This window comes from Saccopteryx leptura, chromosome 1, assembly GCF_036850995.1.
Source record: "Saccopteryx leptura isolate mSacLep1 chromosome 1, mSacLep1_pri_phased_curated, whole genome shotgun sequence".
NCBI lineage: Eukaryota > Metazoa > Chordata > Mammalia > Chiroptera > Emballonuridae > Saccopteryx > Saccopteryx leptura.
The window spans coordinates 244,695,628-244,712,768 of record NC_089503.1 but is presented as its reverse complement, the minus strand read 5'-3'; the positions used below and the strand labels follow the sequence as shown (position 1 = coordinate 244,712,768).

General features: G+C 52.9%; 1 protein-coding gene across 11 annotated transcripts in view; it reads left to right on the top strand.

Moving 5' to 3' along the window:
- The window catches only part of TCF3 (transcription factor 3), a 46,897-nt gene extending 30,562 nt beyond the window's left edge, over positions 1-16,335 (top strand). Inside the window, exons 8-19 of one of the 11 annotated variants that reach the window (XM_066342753.1) lie at positions 1,494-1,543; positions 2,816-2,918; positions 3,001-3,065; positions 3,251-3,380; positions 4,435-4,493; positions 4,629-4,707; positions 5,811-5,884; positions 6,245-6,406; positions 6,492-6,615; positions 10,226-10,361; positions 10,510-10,745; positions 13,384-16,335. In XM_066342753.1, coding sequence (XP_066198850.1) covers positions 1,494-1,543; positions 2,816-2,918; positions 3,001-3,065; positions 3,251-3,380; positions 4,435-4,493; positions 4,629-4,707; positions 5,811-5,884; positions 6,245-6,406; positions 6,492-6,615; positions 10,226-10,361; positions 10,510-10,745; positions 13,384-13,526 — 1,361 coding nt within the window. In that variant the 3' untranslated portion in view covers positions 13,527-16,335. Of the gene's footprint in view, positions 1-1,493; positions 1,544-2,815; positions 2,919-3,000; positions 3,171-3,250; positions 3,381-4,434; positions 4,494-4,628; positions 4,708-5,810; positions 5,885-6,244; positions 6,407-6,491; positions 6,616-10,225; positions 10,362-10,509; positions 10,746-12,826; positions 13,054-13,383 lie in introns of those variants that run through there. The other 10 variants (XM_066342733.1, XM_066342717.1, XM_066342743.1 and 7 more) reach the window with 10 other exon arrangements.
- Positions 16,336-17,141: the final 806 nt, after the last annotated feature.

Genomic DNA, 17,141 nt, shown 5'->3' with positions numbered 1-17,141 from the left:
TTCCCCCACAGTTCCCCACTCTGCGCATGGCTCTGAATGACCCCTAAGAACACATGTATGATTTAGGGGAACCAACTTCAGCAGGTGTGTAAGTCTAGGATCTCTGAATAAAAAGTATTGACTGTGGGAGTGGGTGTAGGGACAGAATGGGGGGCTTTGTAGCAGGGCTCTGGTTCAAGTATCCATTGACTCCTCACTTCCCAGTCTCCTTGCTGCAGAATCCCCTTGCCCTCCCCCCATGATTCTTACACATTGTCACATTGTCAGACCTCTGCTCGTGGATCCAAACCCTTATTTAAATAACTTTATTAAAAGGGAAGCTTGTTTGACCAGGCGGTGTCACAGTGGATAGAGCATCGGACTGGGATGCAGAGGACCCAGGTTTGAAACCCCGAGGTTGCCAGCTTGAGCGTGGGGTCATCTGGTTTGAGCACAGCTCACCAGCTTGAGCCCAAGGTTGCTGGTTTAAGCAAAGGGTCACTCGGTCTGCTACAGCCCCCCATTCAAGGCACATATGGAAAATGAACAACTAAAGTGCCGCAATGAAGAATTGATGCTTCTCATCTCTCTCCCTGTCTGTCTGTTCCTCTTTCTGACTCTCTCTCTGTTTCTTTCAAAATAACAAAAAGGAGGCCCTGGCCGGTTGGCTCAGCGGTAGAGCGTCAGCCTGACGTACAGGAGTCCCGGGTTCGATTCCCAGCCAGGGCACACAGGAGAAGTGCCCATCTGCTTCTCCATCCCCCCCTCCTTCCTCTCTGTCTCTCTCCTCCCCTCCCGCAGCCGAGGCTCCATTGGAGCAAAGATGGCCCGGGCGCTGAGGATGGCTCTGTGGCCTCTGCCTCAGGCGCTAGAATGGCTTTGGGTGCAACAGAGCGACGCCCCAGAGGGGCAGAGCATCGCCCCCTGGTGGGCATGCCGGGTGGATCCCAGTCGGGTGCATGCGGGAGTCTGTCTGACTGCCTCCCCGTTTCCAGCTTCGGAAAAATGGAAAAAAAAAAAAAAAAGGAGCCTGACCAGGCAGCGGCTCAGTGGATAGAGCGTTGGATTGGGATGCAGAGGACCCAGGTTCAAGACCCTGGGGTCACCAGCTTGAGCGCAAACTCATCTGGCTTGAGCAAAAAGCTCACCAGCTTGGGTGCTGGCTCGAGCAAGGGGTTACTCGGTCTGCTGAAGGCCTGTGGTTAAGGCACATATGAGAGCAATCAATAAACAACTAAGGTGTTGCAACAAAAAACTAATGATTGATGCTTCTCATCTCTCCGTTCCTGTCTGTCTGTCCCTATCTATCTCTGACTCTCTCTCTCTCTGTCCATGTAAAAAAAAAAAAAAAGGAAAGCTCAAGGCCTTCCTCTCCAAGGTGCAGGAGTGGTTTGTCTCCGGACATCCCGAGTTATAGGCATGTCCCTGGCCTTGAAGGACTCCTGTGTGACCTTGGCTGGGTGGGGCAGGAGCCAGGCTGGATGGGGGTGGCTAACTCCTTTTACTCCTAACAGATACACAGCCTAAGAAAGTCCGGAAGGTGCCACCAGGTCTTCCGTCCTCGGTGAGTTATGGGATGGAGCAGAGACCCCCACAGACCACATGCTTCTCCTGCCCTCCAGGTTTGGGGGCCCTCCCTGCTGGAGGCCACACAGTGCATTGTTGGGACCTTTGGGCTGTGTGTGCTGCTGCAGGTGGGAACACATGGCTCCAGGTGGTCTCCTTAGTGTGGGCATGTGGGTTCTGGGCCAAAACCTCCAGCTGGACTGGCCAGTCAACTGGGCTTTTGCCTCAGTGCCTCAGCTCTGACCAGATACCACTTCCTGTGGAGTTTGTGAAGTAATTCCTGGGATCTAGTCTCAATCCTTCAAGAGGTCATGTTCTGTGGTGCCTTAGAAAGGGTATGGATGGGGTCCTGGGAGTGGGACCAGGTGGCCAGTTTGGAGGTCTCCCCCACACCCTGTCCACCGAGTTTTAAACTATTGTGTCCCCGCTCCAGTGCCTGGAGGTTGGCAGAGTGCCAGACCCGGCAGATGGTACTGGGCCATTCATGATTAAGTCATGGGAAGAAAAGGCAATTTGTTTGTTTCTTCAGCTCGGCTCTGTGCAGACCTCAAGGAGCCCCTGGGCCCGGGAGTCTGGCAGAGTCCCACACAGACTGACCCAGCCCACTCCAGGCCAACAGGTTCAGAGTTGGTGTCAGAGGTTAATATTCCACAGCCAGTAGGAGCAATCAGGCTTAGGCAGTCTTAAGACTTCATTCCTAATGTCATCGACTCTCTTTCCCCACCTGAAGCCCCACCCCAATTTCCTGGAGCTGAGCCCCTCTTGGGCACCTCATCCCACCAGCATTCTGTACCCCTTGTTCTAGTCCAGTGTTGGCAGAGACATAACCAGTGGATCCCAACATCTTTTCCTGGGCCTTGCCTCAGTTCCAGGCAGTGCCCAATAATCAGAGTTGGCACTGGTCCTAGAAATCCTTTGCTGTCTCCGTGCTCTGGGGTATCCTGGGTGGAATGTTTGTCCTGGGCCCTGTCTGAGGCCCCTGGATCTTGCATGACCAGGGCTGAAGCCAAGAGAGATTCCAGCACTGGAGGAACCAGGAATAAGGAAGGGCTGGGGGCATCGCAGCTGAGCTTTAATGAATCAAAAGGAGTTTGCCAGATTAAGACAGGAAAAGGGAGTTTTGTGCAGAAGGTTCTGCTCAGGGAAATGAGTTGGTAGAGTAGACTGCTGTCCAGGTAGAGAGCAGGACTGGGAAAGGGGCCAGCCAAGGGGTGAAAGATAGGTTAGTCCTGTCCCTTCTGTTTGACCATGCCCACCTACCTGCCCATAGGTGTATCCACCCAGCTCAGGTGATGACTACAACAGGGACACAACCCCCTACCCATCTGCCAAGACCCCTAGCAGCACCTACCCGGGCCCCTTCTACATGGCAGGTATGTGGGGGCTCACCTAAGAAGGCTGGGACTGGGCCCAGGTCCCTCTGCCCACCACTTCACTGTTTCCTCTTCTCCGCAGATGGCAGCCTACACTCATCAGCGGAGCTCTGGAACCCTCAAGGCCAGGCGGGCTTCGGGCCCATGGTGGGTGGGGGCTCATCCCCCCTCCCCCTCCCACCAGGTGGCAGCAGCTCCGTGGGCAGTGGTGGTGGCAGTGGGTTTGGCAGCCTGCACCAGCATGAGCGCATGGTAGGCTCCTCAGGGTGGGGCAAGGGGCATGCGTTTGGGCAGCATCCTGTCTAACCACCTCTGACCCCATCTCACTACAGGGCTACCAACTGCATGGCACAGAAGTGAATGGTGGGCTCCCAGCTGTGTCCACTTTCTCGGCCCCCACAGCCACCTATGGTAGTGTTGCCAACCACACGCCTCCCGTCAGTGGGGCCGACAGTCTCATGGGTATGGTCCCCTCACTCCACCCTGATGTGGCCCGTTATTAACAACATCCTTTCTTGGGTTCAGCTCAGTCTCCTTGGCCCCATGGCCCCATCTCCAATGTTTGAAAATGGCTTCTTACCATGAAACACTTTACATTTAACCCCCCACACACACACCTGAAGTGAGAAGCGGTAGAGGGACACAGGCAGGCAGACTCCCACATGCGCCTGACCGGGATCCACCCGGCATGTCCACCAGGGGGCGATGCTCTGCCCATCTGGGGCATTGCTCCATTGTGGCTGGAGCCGTTCTAGTGCCTGAGGTGGAGGCCACAAAGCCATCCTCAGTGCCAGCACCAGCTTTGCTCTAACGGAGCCTTGGCTGTGGGAGAGGAAGAGAGAGAAAGAGAAAGGAGAGGGGGAAGGGTGGAGAAGCAGATGGGCACTTCTTCTGGCCAGGAATCGAAACCGGGACTTCCACACGCTGGGCCGACGCTCTACCACTGAGCAAACCGGCCAGGGCCCACTTCTGATTTTTGTGCTAGTGTTGCTATGATTGTTTATTTATTCACTTTAGAGAGAGGAGAGAGAAAGAGAGAGAGAGAGAGAGAGAAGGTGGGGAGGAGCAGGAAGCATCAACTCCCATATATGCCTTGACCAGGCAAGCCCAGGGTTTTGAACTGGCAACTTCAGCGTTATAGGTTGGCGCTTTGTCTACTGTGCCACCACAGTTCAGACAGTGTCGCTATGTTTTTAATGATATATATAATATATATGTATATATAATATATATATTTTAAACCTCACCAAAAAAAGATAGAAAATGACTCTTTTTGAGAAGTGGATTCCCCCATTTAACATCTGGGAAAACTATGGCTCAGAGAGGGGGTCTTTTGCTTTAGGGCCCATGATTTGCCTGTCCCCAGAAGAGCCCTCATGGAGGCAGGTGGCAAGACACCAGGCAGAAACCATACCAAAATCGGGCTGCCCAGTTCTGGGCTTGGTCATCCAAGCCAAACCCAGGTTCTGGGGGTGGCAAATCCCTGAGGTTGGGTCTCACCTCTGTGCATCCACAGGCTCCCGAGGGACCACAGCTGGCAGCTCTGGGGATGCCCTTGGGAAGGCGCTGGCCTCGGTGAGGTTAAGGACATTGGAGGGGAGGGGGTGTTGGGATGGGTTGGGTAGCAGGGGTGGCTGGACCAGTGACTGTGAGAGGCCAGTCCCTGACCCACTGCCTGTTGGCCCTGTCTCTCTTCATCTCCATTTGCAGATCTACTCTCCAGATCACTCAAGCAATAACTTCTCATCTAGTCCCTCGACCCCTGTGGGTTCCCCACAGGGCCTGGCAGGTCTGTACAGGTTGCTGGGGGTAGAGGGGGCTCTGTGTCTGCTGCCTTCAGTCTGGGGCAAGTGGGAAGGGATCAGGCTTCATTGTGGGTTGGGGAGCTTGACAGACCACCTGCCTTGGAATTTATGTTCCTCTCAGTGTCCTGGAAGGCTTCCAGGAGGAGGCCTCTAAGCCAGGATTTTTAGGTCACAGCACAAGCAAAGTCCAGGAGGCAAGACCCAGCAGTCTGCCCTTGTGAGTGAAGAGCACGGGGACTCAGTAGGGCCGGGGCAGGGGTGCCTCGAACCAAAGCAGCCAACCTGAGACCGGGTGACAACCCAGTCTCTAGAATGTGTACATACTGGCGTTTGTCCATCTAACGCAGTGGTCCCTAACCTTTTTTGGGCCACGGACCGGTTTAATGTCAGAAAATATTTTCACGGACCAGCCTTTAGGGTGGGACGGATAAATGTATCACGTGACTGAGACAAGCATCAAGAGTGAGTCATAGATGGATGTAACAGAGGGAATCTGGTCATTTTTTAAGAAATAAAACATCATTCAGACTTAAATGTAAATAAAACGGAAATAATGTAAGTTAGTTATTCTTTATCTGCGGACCGGTACCGGTCCATGGCCCGGGGGTTGGGGACCACTGATCTAACGGATATTAGGCACCAACTGTATGTCCCATGCTTACTCTGCCAAAGGGGCCAGATTCTTCTATTCCTCATTCTCTGTTCCCTGCAAGGACATTCCTGGGGAGCACTGGGGAGGAGAGGGGATAAGCAGGAATGAGAACAGAGGTTTCTGTAAGACCTGTGTGGTACAGTAGGACTCAGAGAAACACTGTGTACCTGTGAGCCAGCAACATTCCCCGTAGGTTGTTAATTCTGTATATGGGGAAACTGAGGCTGGGAGATGTGAATCTACTTGGACTTGGCTAGATTCATGGCCTTAGGACAGCTCTTTGGATGCTGGCACCCCCATGTGGCCACTCTGGATATCACAAGCCACTCAACTTCCTTACCCCTGCCTTCCAGATTCCTTTCTCCCCCTCTGGGTCAGCCTATACCAGTTCCCTGTTTCAGGTCCCCCCATTCATGTGTTTCTTACCCTGTCCAGGTACATCTCAGTGGCCTCGAGCAGGAGCCCCTGGTGCCTTATCACCCAGCTATGATGGGAATCTCCATAGCCTGGTGAGCTTCCTACATTGCTGGAAGGGAACAGCTGGGGCCAGTGGGCGGAGCTGCTTGTGGACAGACATGGAGATTCCTGTTCCTAGGACAGGGAAGGCCACCCTTAGGGGTGGCTCAGCATGTCTTCTGTGGCTACATTTCATGTGACATTGAAACTGAGTCTCGTAAGAGCCATTAGGTCTAGTATGACCAGTACAATTTGCATTAGGACATAGATGCTCCTTTGACAAGAATAACTTTGTGTTGGAAATAAGGTCTAGCAGTATCTGAGCAGCCAGTGCAGGAACATGTTTCAGGCCAGACCACCCAGGGCTGGGTAGGGGTCACGGCAGCCAGGCTGCTCACCTTCCACCCCCACAGCAGAACAAGATGGAAGACCACCTGGACGAGGCCATCCATGTGCTCCGCAGCCACGCTGTGGGTGCCTCAGGTGACATGCATGGGCTACTACCCAGCCACGGAACACTGGCTTCAGGCTTTGCTGGTCCTGTCATGCCACTGGGCGGGCGGCACACCAGCTTGGTGAGTGCTGGGCAAGGGAGGGGCCAGATGTGCAGGTGGTTATGGGAGCCTGGCCAGCCCTGACTCACCCACCTCTGGTCTACAGGTTGGAGGCAACCACTCAGAGGATGGCCTCTCAGGCAGTGGCAGCCTTATGCACAACCATGTGGCCCTCCCTAGCCAGCCCAGTGCCCTCCCTGACCTCTCTCGGCCACCTGACTCCTATAGTGGTAAGTCCCAGTATTGTGCTTGGACAGGGCAGCCAGCACGTCAAAAATCACCTGTGCCCTGGCTCCTTCTCAGGGCCCCAGTCACTGGGCATCATTTCCTCCTTTGGAAAACAGGAATGTCAGAGAGGGCTTGTGACAAAGTGGAACAGCCAGGCTGGGCCGAGTACTTGCTCTTTGCTGGGCTCAGGCTTGGGACTATCTCCATTTTCACTTGAGGAAACTGAGGCACAATGGGAACTGGGGAAACCCTACCAGCATGGGTGGAGGCCAGGCAGGTATGTTTACTATCACAAGCACCTGGAGTCCTAGAGAGGTTGGCAAAGTCACTGGTCATCTCCTTCCAAAAGCAAGGTAGAGCCCAGGGGTCCCTGGTCTTGGCACTGGTGCAGGTGATGCTCAAGCCATCAGGGCCCCTACCTTTTTATTTACTCGTCCAACAGTTTAGTGAAGTGAGTTCATGCAGCAGGCATGTATTCAGTGCCAAATATGTGCCTTTTGCTTCTCTCGGCTCTGGGGAATAAAACGGAATCCAATAGAGAAAGACCTCTCCCCTCGGCTGTGGAGTGGGGAGGAAACAGATACGAGAAAGTGGGAGAGTTAGGAGGGGATGCAAGGGGATTGTTGTTTTAAAGATAGTGGGGGTAGCGTGAGCAGAGCCAGGAAAGAATAAAAGCAGGGGTATTGGGGACCCTGTGCAAAGGTCCTGGGACAGGACCAGGTCTGGAGTAGAGTGAGTGGGGGAGAAGGAAAAGGTGAGGGCAGAGAGGGGCAGGAGAAGGTTGTGCAGGACCTTGTAGACCACACAGAAGTGTTGGGCTTTTAACCTAAGGGAGGTTGGATCCTTGGAGGGCTATGGGCAAAGGAGGGCTAGGAACAGACTGAGATACCCTCTGGTGGCTTTGAGGAGTACAGGCTGGGGAAAGGCTAAGGCAGGACCTGACTCAGATGCTTATTGGTGCCCTTTAGTGGCTGTTGCTGGAGGACAGACTGTATAGGGACAACAGTGGAAATCAGGGACCAGGCAGAGGGTACTACTCTGGTGCAGGAGGGATAGTGGAGTAGATACTGGGGCTTGGCCAGGGTGCAGTGTGTAGGTTTTGGGTATTTCAAAGGCAGAGGCCAGAGGACTTGCTGATGTGGAGGTGATGATAGGATTTGGGTGTAGAGTTCAGGGTGAGGTGAGGCCCAGGTGTCATCACACTTGGTGGAGTACAAAGAAGAGCTTAGATGGAGCAATTGACAGTGTGTGGACAGAACAGAGCCCAGGCCTAAGCATCAGGCCAGATGGGAACAGACAGCCGAGGGAGGTGAAGGAGGGTGGGTAGACTAAATCAATCACCAAAGTGAGGGCTGAGGCTACACTGACTAGGAGAGTGACCTGGGCAGGGACAGCACCAGTGAGGTGCTGGGGCATTACTGTTCTAGGAGCAGGAGCAGGAGAGGGTGAGGTCAAGAGGGTTTCTTTCGAGACTGAAGAGGTGACATGTTTGAAGGTACTGCAGCCAGCAAATGGAGGCCCTGGGTGAGCAAGACAGCTGTCTGCTTGGTAGGCGGTCTCTGTGGAGGGTGGGATGGAGGAACGTGGCAGGACTCACAAGCACCCATCAGAGATGAGGGCCTGGTTCTCATCATGATGTAGTCCCAGGATCAGTTAACGTTCATCCTGCTATAGCAGGGAAGATGAGGGTCTGAGAGGGTACAGACACTCCACACCAGGCAGTGGCCAAGCCTGGCCTCCACTTACCCCACCTTCTTACCAATCTTAGGGAAAATACACCATATCATGTGACAATAATGTGATGTTGGTATGTGACAAGGCTGCCTAATGCACCACGTACTCTGGGAACCCACCATGCAACCCAAATTAGAGCAGGCACTCATGCCTTCCTGGGGACCCTCCCTATATCTTGCCCCCCGATCCCCAAAAGTAAGCCTGGCTTTTAGAAAAGTTATTTCTTGCATATTTTTTAATTATGTCACTCCATTCCCAGAGTCTCACCCAAGGAACACCTGTGGTTCTCATGACGGGGAATTCCTGGCAATGAGTGGGTGGGATCTAGAGATGCTGCTCATCACCCAGGACTGCCCCACAGAGTATGACCCAGCCCCAGTGTCCACAGTGCCGAGGAGATCCCTGAACTTTTGAACCACAGGTTCTCCCCTCTTCCATTCCCTATCATTCATTCATTGAACCCTGGGCTATTTACTATGGTCAGCATTTTGCCATTTACACCTCAGTGTAGTTGAGTTCACTGTAACTGTTCCCCCTGAAACAGTGTATTTGTTTACATGGTTTTTGGACTTTGAAAAATCAACATCCTGCCAAACATCCTGCCAATGTTCCTTCTGCATCTGTTTGCTTGCTCAAATTGAGTGTGAGGTCTGCTATGCTGCAAGTGGCCGAAGATGGGCCCAGGCCCTTCCTGGGTTGCTTCCCACTCTGCTTCCATCAAGTGCTTTCAAGAACATGTCTCCTGGTTCACATGTGAAAGAATTTCTTGGGTGTGGTTCCAAGTTGTGAAATTTCTAGGTAGGCACATATCTGTCCCCTTATTCTAGATAATGCCCAGTTGTTTCCTAGAATGGTCATTTCAGCATGCTGTATTACAGGCAGTGCTTAGAATTATCAGGCTTCAGCCCCTGCCAGTTGGCTCAGTGGTGGAGTGTCAGCCCAGCATGTGGATGTCCCAGGTTCAATTCCTGGTCAGGGCACAGAAGAGAAGTGACCATCTTGCTTCTCCACTCTCCCCGCCCCCCTTTCTCTCCCTCTCTCTCTTCCCCTCCTACAGCCATGGCTGGATTAGTTGATTAGAGCACATTGGCCCCAGGCGCTGAGGATGGCTCTCTGGAGCAGAATTCTGCCTTAGGTGCTAAAAATAGCAAGGTTGTGAGCTGTCCCCACCTGGGCAGAGCATAGGCACCAGATGGGGGTTGCTGGGTGGATCCTGGTTGGAGCATGTGTAGGAATCTGTCTCTGTATCTTCCCTCCTCTCACTTGGAAAAGAAGAAAGAAAAAAAAAGAATTGTCAGGCCTCTTCATTCAGCTGACTTAGTGGATGTGACATGTAACTCATTAGTCCTCATTTGAAATTTCTTGATGCAATGATGCAGATTTCCATGTAGCCATGTCTATTTCCACATCTATGAAATACCTGCTTGGTGCTTTGCCTGTTTTCCTGTTGAGCCATCTGTCTTTTTCTTATTGATTTGTAGGGAGTCTTTTACATATTGTAGAGACCTGGTATTTGTTGGTTTATTCATGATGAGTATCTTCTATTCTGGGGCTTGTTTTATTTTCTTTGTTATCTTAATTATCAGAAATTCTAAATTATGATAGTCAAGTTTATCGATTTGTTTTTGAGAACAGCTCTAGTGTTTATGGAAAATTCCCCTGCACTTTCTTCTAAAGGTTTCCTCTTTCCCATTTCAGACTTTTGTCTATAATTAGGTTCCTGTGTGTGGTGTAAGGCAGGTGGTTTGCCCCCGGCCCTTCCTTTGCAAATGAAAATCTAGCTATCCCAGGAGAGCTCCTGTCCCTTAGAAGAGAGTAGAAGGGGATTTGTCCAGTGGTTCCAGAGGTGGCAGTACCCTAACCTCCAGCCTGTTGTAGGACTCGGTCACAGGGGCACTGCCTCAGGTACCAGTGAGATCAAACGGGAGGAGAAGGAGGATGAGGAGAACGTGTCAGTGGCCAACAACTCAGAGGAGGAAAAGAAAGAGCTGAAGGCTCCCCGGATCCGGACCAGGTGCCAGCCCCTCCTCAGCCCCTACCCCACCCATCAGGATGCAAGCATATGCACACAGCGCTCACACCGCGAGGCATCCGGCGGGTTCTGCGCCCATTCCCCGCCTTATTGTCTCCCTCTGGCCCCCCGGCCCCCCCAACCCCCGTAGCCCGGACGAGGACGAGGACGACCTTCTCCCCCCAGAGCAGAAGGCTGAGCGGGAGAAGGAGCGCCGGGTGGCCAATAACGCACGGGAGCGGCTGCGGGTCCGAGACATCAATGAGGCCTTTAAGGAGCTGGGGCGCATGTGCCAGCTGCACCTCAACAGTGAGAAGCCCCAGACCAAACTGCTCATCCTGCACCAGGCCGTGTCGGTCATCCTGAACCTGGAGCAGCAGGTGCGAGGTCAGTGGGGGCGCCGCTCCCCTCCCGTCGCCTCTGCCCATGCTCTCTCCTCCCCCCTCCTAGAGCCCGCCTCCCCTGCAGTGACCACCTTCCTGCAATGACTGACCTCCTCTCATAGTGATCTTCTTGCAGTTAACCACACCCCTGTAGTAACCATCCATTCCCCAGTCACTGTTCTCCTGCCTGCCCCAGGAAGTGACTCTCCCCTCCACCCTGCCATCACCATCCTCCCACCCAGAACCAACTGCCCTTTGCCTGGCCTGGCCCCCAGTGTCCCCTCTTGAATGGAAGGATGAGACTCAGGACCACTAGCCCTACAGACCAGGGCACTTTGGCTCAGAACTGTGTCCTCGACCTTAGGGACCGCTGCCTGCCACTTCCCTTCCATACCAGGAAACCTACAGTCTGGCCAGCAGAGGCCAGTGTCCCTTGGGGCCCAGAGGCTATCACTGTCACTCTGAGTAAACCCCTTGTGGGACTCCAGCAAACCCCATCTGCAGGTTGAGTTTACCCCCCTTTCTGAAGGCTGGGTGAGGATCTGGAAGGCTCCCCCCCCCCCCAGGTTATTCCCCATCACCACCTGCTTCCTTAACCCCTCCCTCTCCTGTGTACCCGTTAACCCTTTTTCTCCTGCAGCACTGTCGCTTGTACTGGAGCTGGGGCTCTGCCCCCCCTCCCTGCACTGTCCCCTCAGCTCTCAGGTTTCTGCATCTGCACCTGGTTGGGCATCATGCCACGTCCTCTGCGTCCACCTCTCTGCTCTCTGACTTTTGCGCTCTTCTCCCACCCAGCCTGTCCGTCTCTGCTTCCACCGGCAGCCCCTCCTTACCTCGCACTTGCTGCCCAAGCACCGGATGGCTGGCGGCAACCTCAGGCCCTTTCCTCCCCCAAAGCCCCCAGTGGAGACTTGAGGGAAGAAAGGAGACCTAGGAGCACCAGCCTCCGGGCCTGGCTGTCAGTTTGGTCTGCGCGCTTGTCCTGGGCTCCGGGGCCAGCAGGCAGGGTGAGGGCAACAGCCCTCCTGGCACAGGAGCAGGGCAGGGCACCAGGAGTTTGGGTTCCTATGTGTTGGGCACACACTATGTGCCAGGCCTTCATTTATCTTCATTTTATTGCCACAGCTGAGTGTGGCAGGTGTCCTGATTTCAATTAGCCAATGTTCTACCAGGAAAGAAACAGGCACAGAGTGAGGTCACTTATCCAACACCCCATAGCCATGCAGCTACTAGGACCTGGGCTGGGTATGGACCAGGTAGGCACGTATCGGGGCCCCTATTTCAGATTCTTGTGTGGGCAAGGAGCTCAACTCAGTGCTTGGCATACATGTGCTCCATAAATTGGAGCCACCATTGCAGTCCTAAGAGCAGAGGCTCCCAGTCCAGAATAAGGGCCTATGAGCAGGGCTCTCAGTGGGCACTCTAGGCCCAACTGTCAGGGCAGCCAGAGTTCAGTGTTGGTGTCTTGGAGAGTGTGAGCTGGTTGTGTCCTGTAGGACTCAGTGTCCTAGATCATTATGCAGCCCAAAAAGTCTCCCCAGGCCTTTGTCTGCTGAACCAGTCTCTTTAGCTCCTTCTACCCAGGCTGGTCAAGCCAGGCAGAACCAGCCCTCCCTCACCTAGCAGGTGACTGCTCTGAATGGGGAAGGTCGTCATCCAGGAGGGATACCAGGCCTCCCCTGCCTTCCTTGCCAGTCCTGGGGCATGTGGAATGGGCAAGGGATAGATGGAAATCATGTCCCACTTCCATTCCTATAAAACATCCTGGGGACAGTTGGGCCTTGGTCATGTCCCTTGGACAAGATGACACACACATACAACTTTGACTAGAACTGGTCACAGACAGGCACATTGCCTACAGTTTCTGGTCCAGGAACACATTTTTATGGACATGAGCGCATACACACTAGGCACATGCAGTCATGCTATGGTACCGACCCACAAACACAAGCCACAGACATGACCTTGCACACGCACCCACACATCTAATGGGTGCCCTCTTCATAGCCCTGGCCCTGCCCACTACTCGGCTTCCCCCCCTTCCCCTCACACACAACTAACAGAGGCCCTGGTGCTGTGACCCAGCAGTACAGAGGAGGTGCTGTCCCTGGAGGAGAAAGACCTGAGGGACCGAGAGAGGCGTATGGCGAATAACGCGCGGGAGCGGGTGCGTGTGCGGGACATTAACGAGGCCTTCCGGGAGCTGGGGCGCATGTGCCAGATGCACCTCAAGTCGGACAAGGCACAGACCAAACTGCTCATCCTGCAGCAGGCCGTGCAGGTCATCCTGGGCCTGGAGCAGCAGGTGCGAGGTAGGCGCCCAGGCCAGGAGTCCCCATCCTATTCCCTGCCTACATGCATGTCGATGGTGCTTCACTAGAGATGGGTGTGCACTAGCTCCTGGGCTCTGTCCACATTTCAAACTCTGTCATCCCCCGGAACATCCAACCTGTTCTTTACAACTCCCCAGTCCTGCACAGCCTTCTCAGGGAACGGGAGGACAAATCAAGAAATGGAGGCAGCCACACATGTGGGTGCCCTTGCCTCTCCCTCTGGCACCCTGCCATGTTCCCCACCCCCTGGCCACCTCAGTTCTCCTTCTCTGGGAACCGTCTCCCACAGTGCTCTCTCTTTGCCACCAGAACGTAACCTGAACCCCAAAGCGGCCTGCTTGAAGCGACGAGAAGAAGAGAAGGTGTCAGGAGTGGTTGGAGATCCCCAGATGGTGCTTTCCGCCACCCACCCGGGCCTGAGTGAGGCCCACAACCCTGCTGGGCATATGTGAGAGGTACGCCACCATGGGATAATTGACCCAACCTCTGTCTAACCTGGAATGATCACATGAGATATTGGGTCCATCCTCAATGTGGGCTGGCCGGTCCATACTTCACACATGCCTGTGGTCAGCGTTGAGCCAACACCAACCTAAGGAGGCTTCAAGTGATGGGGGACCTGCAGGCAACAGGGTCCAGAAGCCTTCTGGGGACCCTGCTGTCCCCACACCCAGGCCTCAGCCGCCCCCATGCCCTGGAACTTGGCTGATGGATCCTGAAACTGCATCTTGGCCTTGATACCCAAGCCCTGGCCAGAAGGAGCTTTCTTTCTCTCTCTCTCTCTTTTTTTTTTTTGTAAAAACTGGAAAGCAAACAAGAAATATACACTTTGTCAGAAAAGAAAAAAATGCCTTAAGTATAAAACATGGAAGAGTTAAAACATATCACTTGCTGGAGAGATGCTGTGAAAAACTGGTTTTTCTTCAGAAGCCACCAGCAAATTGTGCCTATGCCTGATATTTTTTTTAAGGAAAATGAAAACGCTAGTTACGATTTTTTTTTTTTTTTAATGTAGAAGAAAATTAGCAAGGAAGATGCCTTTGGATTTTTTTTAAGCTTTTTTGGCATATGTTTTGTAAGCGACAAATGTTTTTGTATAAAAGTTTCATGTCTCTTGCTATTTCTGCTGCTGTTTCTAGAACTGAGCATTGCATTTCACGATCAACCAGATTAAAAGTTGTATTAAAAGACCCACTATCACCCTGAGGTCCCCCACCCCTGTCCCGGGAGCCTAGCTGTAAGATAGGGAGAACAGGGATAGGTGGATCTCATTTGGGTTTTTCAGATGTTGGGGTTTTGTTTTCTTGCTTCAGGGTAAAATGGTAGGTGGGCCTTTCCCTGATGGGGGCCTCCCTGCCCCATCCTCTCCTTCCAGGAGGGGATACCCTGGTATCTCAGGCAGGGCAGAGGCGCGACTGAAGCGCAACCCTCCCAGATGAAAATGCCAAAGGTCCTCCTCCAGAAATTACTCCGGTCCCCCAGGCACCTCCCAATGGCCTCTAGACCTCCATATTCCTCCCTTGGGACCCCACAGGCTGCTCTCCCTAGAGCCCACAAACCTCTCCAAAATGGGTTTTGTTGTGACCCACATTTCAGGGCACGAAGACCACACTACTGGAGCACAATGCTGTGGGGCTTCCCAGACTCTCTGTCCTTTGTTCTTTTGACCTGGGGACCCAAGCCTATCTCTGCACTCTGGCAGTGGGGCTATAGCTTGAGGCCAGCATGAAAACTTGCACCCCCTGCCAACCCTACTAAATGGTTCTCCTGGTATGGATGGACCAAAGGTGGGTGTGGACAGATCAGGGAAAAGGTACAGGGTCCCTGTGCAGAGAAAAGGCCCCAGACTATGTACCTGCCCGAATTACTGCTCAGCTGCAAAACCAGAAGGGTGGGTCACCCTCAAGCCTGTAGGACCTGTGTCCAAGGCTTTCCCAACTCTCCACTGGTCTTGTGTGTCACCAGGGGAACCAACTCCCTGGGCGGCCCAGGACTACCCTAGGTTTACATTGACCATCTATGTCCCTGCACCCCCTGCACGTCCCAGGGAACCTGACATGGTTGATCACCTTCCATGTCACTCAGGTGCAGGCTCAGGCCTGCTGGGGTCTTGATTTCCTTAACTGTGCTCCCTGTTACTTACACACTCCCCCATAGAGGCCTTAAGGACCTCCAGGCTGGCTGCATTCACCACACTAACCTCTCAATGTCTCTCCCCAAGTTCCAGGGCCCCTGATCCCCTCACCCCCGCATGACTAGAACTCCCCAAGGCTGGGGAGCAAAATGCCCTGTGGGAGTTCAAGAGAACTCTATGTCCAGCAACAAGCAGAACATCTAGGCTTGGGGCTGGGGCCACCACCTCGCCCCTGAAATCACCTGGGTCCCCCCCTGGGGTTTTTCCTCCAAGACCCAGTGGGACTGCAAGGAGCCATCAGCTTACAGAGGAACTCTACCTGGTGACTCCCCTGGTCTGTTGGGTCTTGTCTCTTTTGGGGAACCTGCCTCAATGTCCCTTTTACTCTGCTTTTGGTCTTGCCCCTTGGTTCAGACAGGCAGGGGCTGAAGACGCGAGTGTCCTCAGAAAGGCCCCACAGACTTTTGAACTGTCTTACATAAAGAATTTAAATTAGCCTGGCATGTGGTGGATAGAGCCTTGACCTGGAGTGCTGAGGATGCTGGTTCAAGGTCTCAGGCTTGCACAGTCAAGGCACATACAAATGGTTCTCATTCCCTCTCTCTCTCTCTCTCTGTCTTCCCCCCACTTTAAAATCAAATATTTTTTAAAAAGAATTTAAATTATATAAAATGATTAACCCAGCAGGGGACGATGGAGGAAGGAAAAAAACAGTTAAGGGAGATTGTGCTCTGCGTGCCTCAAGATAACTTTTTTTTTTTTTTTTAAGATTTTGTTTATTGATTTTGGGGGGGGGGGGGAGGCTTGGAGCAAGAAATATCAACTGATAGTTGCTTCACTTTAGTTGTTCATTGTTTGCTTGTTATATATATGTGCCTTGACCCAGCAAGCCCAGGGTCTCGAACCATCAACCTCAGCATTCCAGATTGATTCTTTATCCACTGTGCCACCATAGGCCAGGTGAAAGCTGTTTTTTGTGTGTGTGTTTTTTAAGAAAAATAATTTATCCAAGTATCCACACAGCTGGCCAAATTCTTTGGAAATTTTAAATAGCCCCTTCAAAGTCAATATGGAGACTTGCCCAGTACATAAGAGCACTGTAGCAATAAATGTGATATATGATTATGCTCAGCTGTCTCCCCGTCTCTCAGCGGCTGTGTGCTTAGCAATGAAAGGGGAGGGGCAGGGCAAGAAGATGGCACCCTGAACTCAGGGCTCTGACCTTGCATACGAGTGAACAGCTTTTGAATAGCCTGAGCTTGAGCTTGCATCCTATAAAGATGGCACTGGGGCCTGACCAGGCGGTGGCGCAGTCAGACTGGGATGCAGAGGACTCAGGTTCAGAACCCCAAGGTCGCCAGCTTGAGCGCAGGCTCATCTGGTTTGAGCAAAAGCTCACTGGCTTGGACTCAAGGTCACTGGCTCAAGCAAGGGGTTACTTGGTCTACTGTAGTCCCACGGTCAAGGCACATAGGAGAAAGCAATCAATGAATAACTAAGGTGTCGCAACAAAAAAACTAATGATTGATGTTTCTCATCTCTCTCCGTTCCTCTGTCCCTGTCTATCTCTCTCTCTGACTCTCTGTCTCTGTAAAAAAAAAAAAGGATGGCACTGGGGAGGTGAGGCTCCTCAGGATACCCAGGCTCCAGGGATGTGACTGTTCTGGGGGAGAGGAGGCAGCTTAAACTCACTGGGATTAATTCTCATGTCCTAGAGGTCTGAAGTCCAAGGTAAGGTATCACAGGACATGCTCCCTCCAGAGTCTCCAGACTCCTGGGCTTGTTGCCACCTTACCTCAACCTCTGCCTCTTCCCATGGCTTCTCTCTCTCTCCCCTGTATGTCTATGTCCAAGTCTCCCTTTTACAAAGGCACCTACTCCAATACAACTTCATCTTAATGACATTAGCAAAGACCCTCTTTTCAAATAAGAT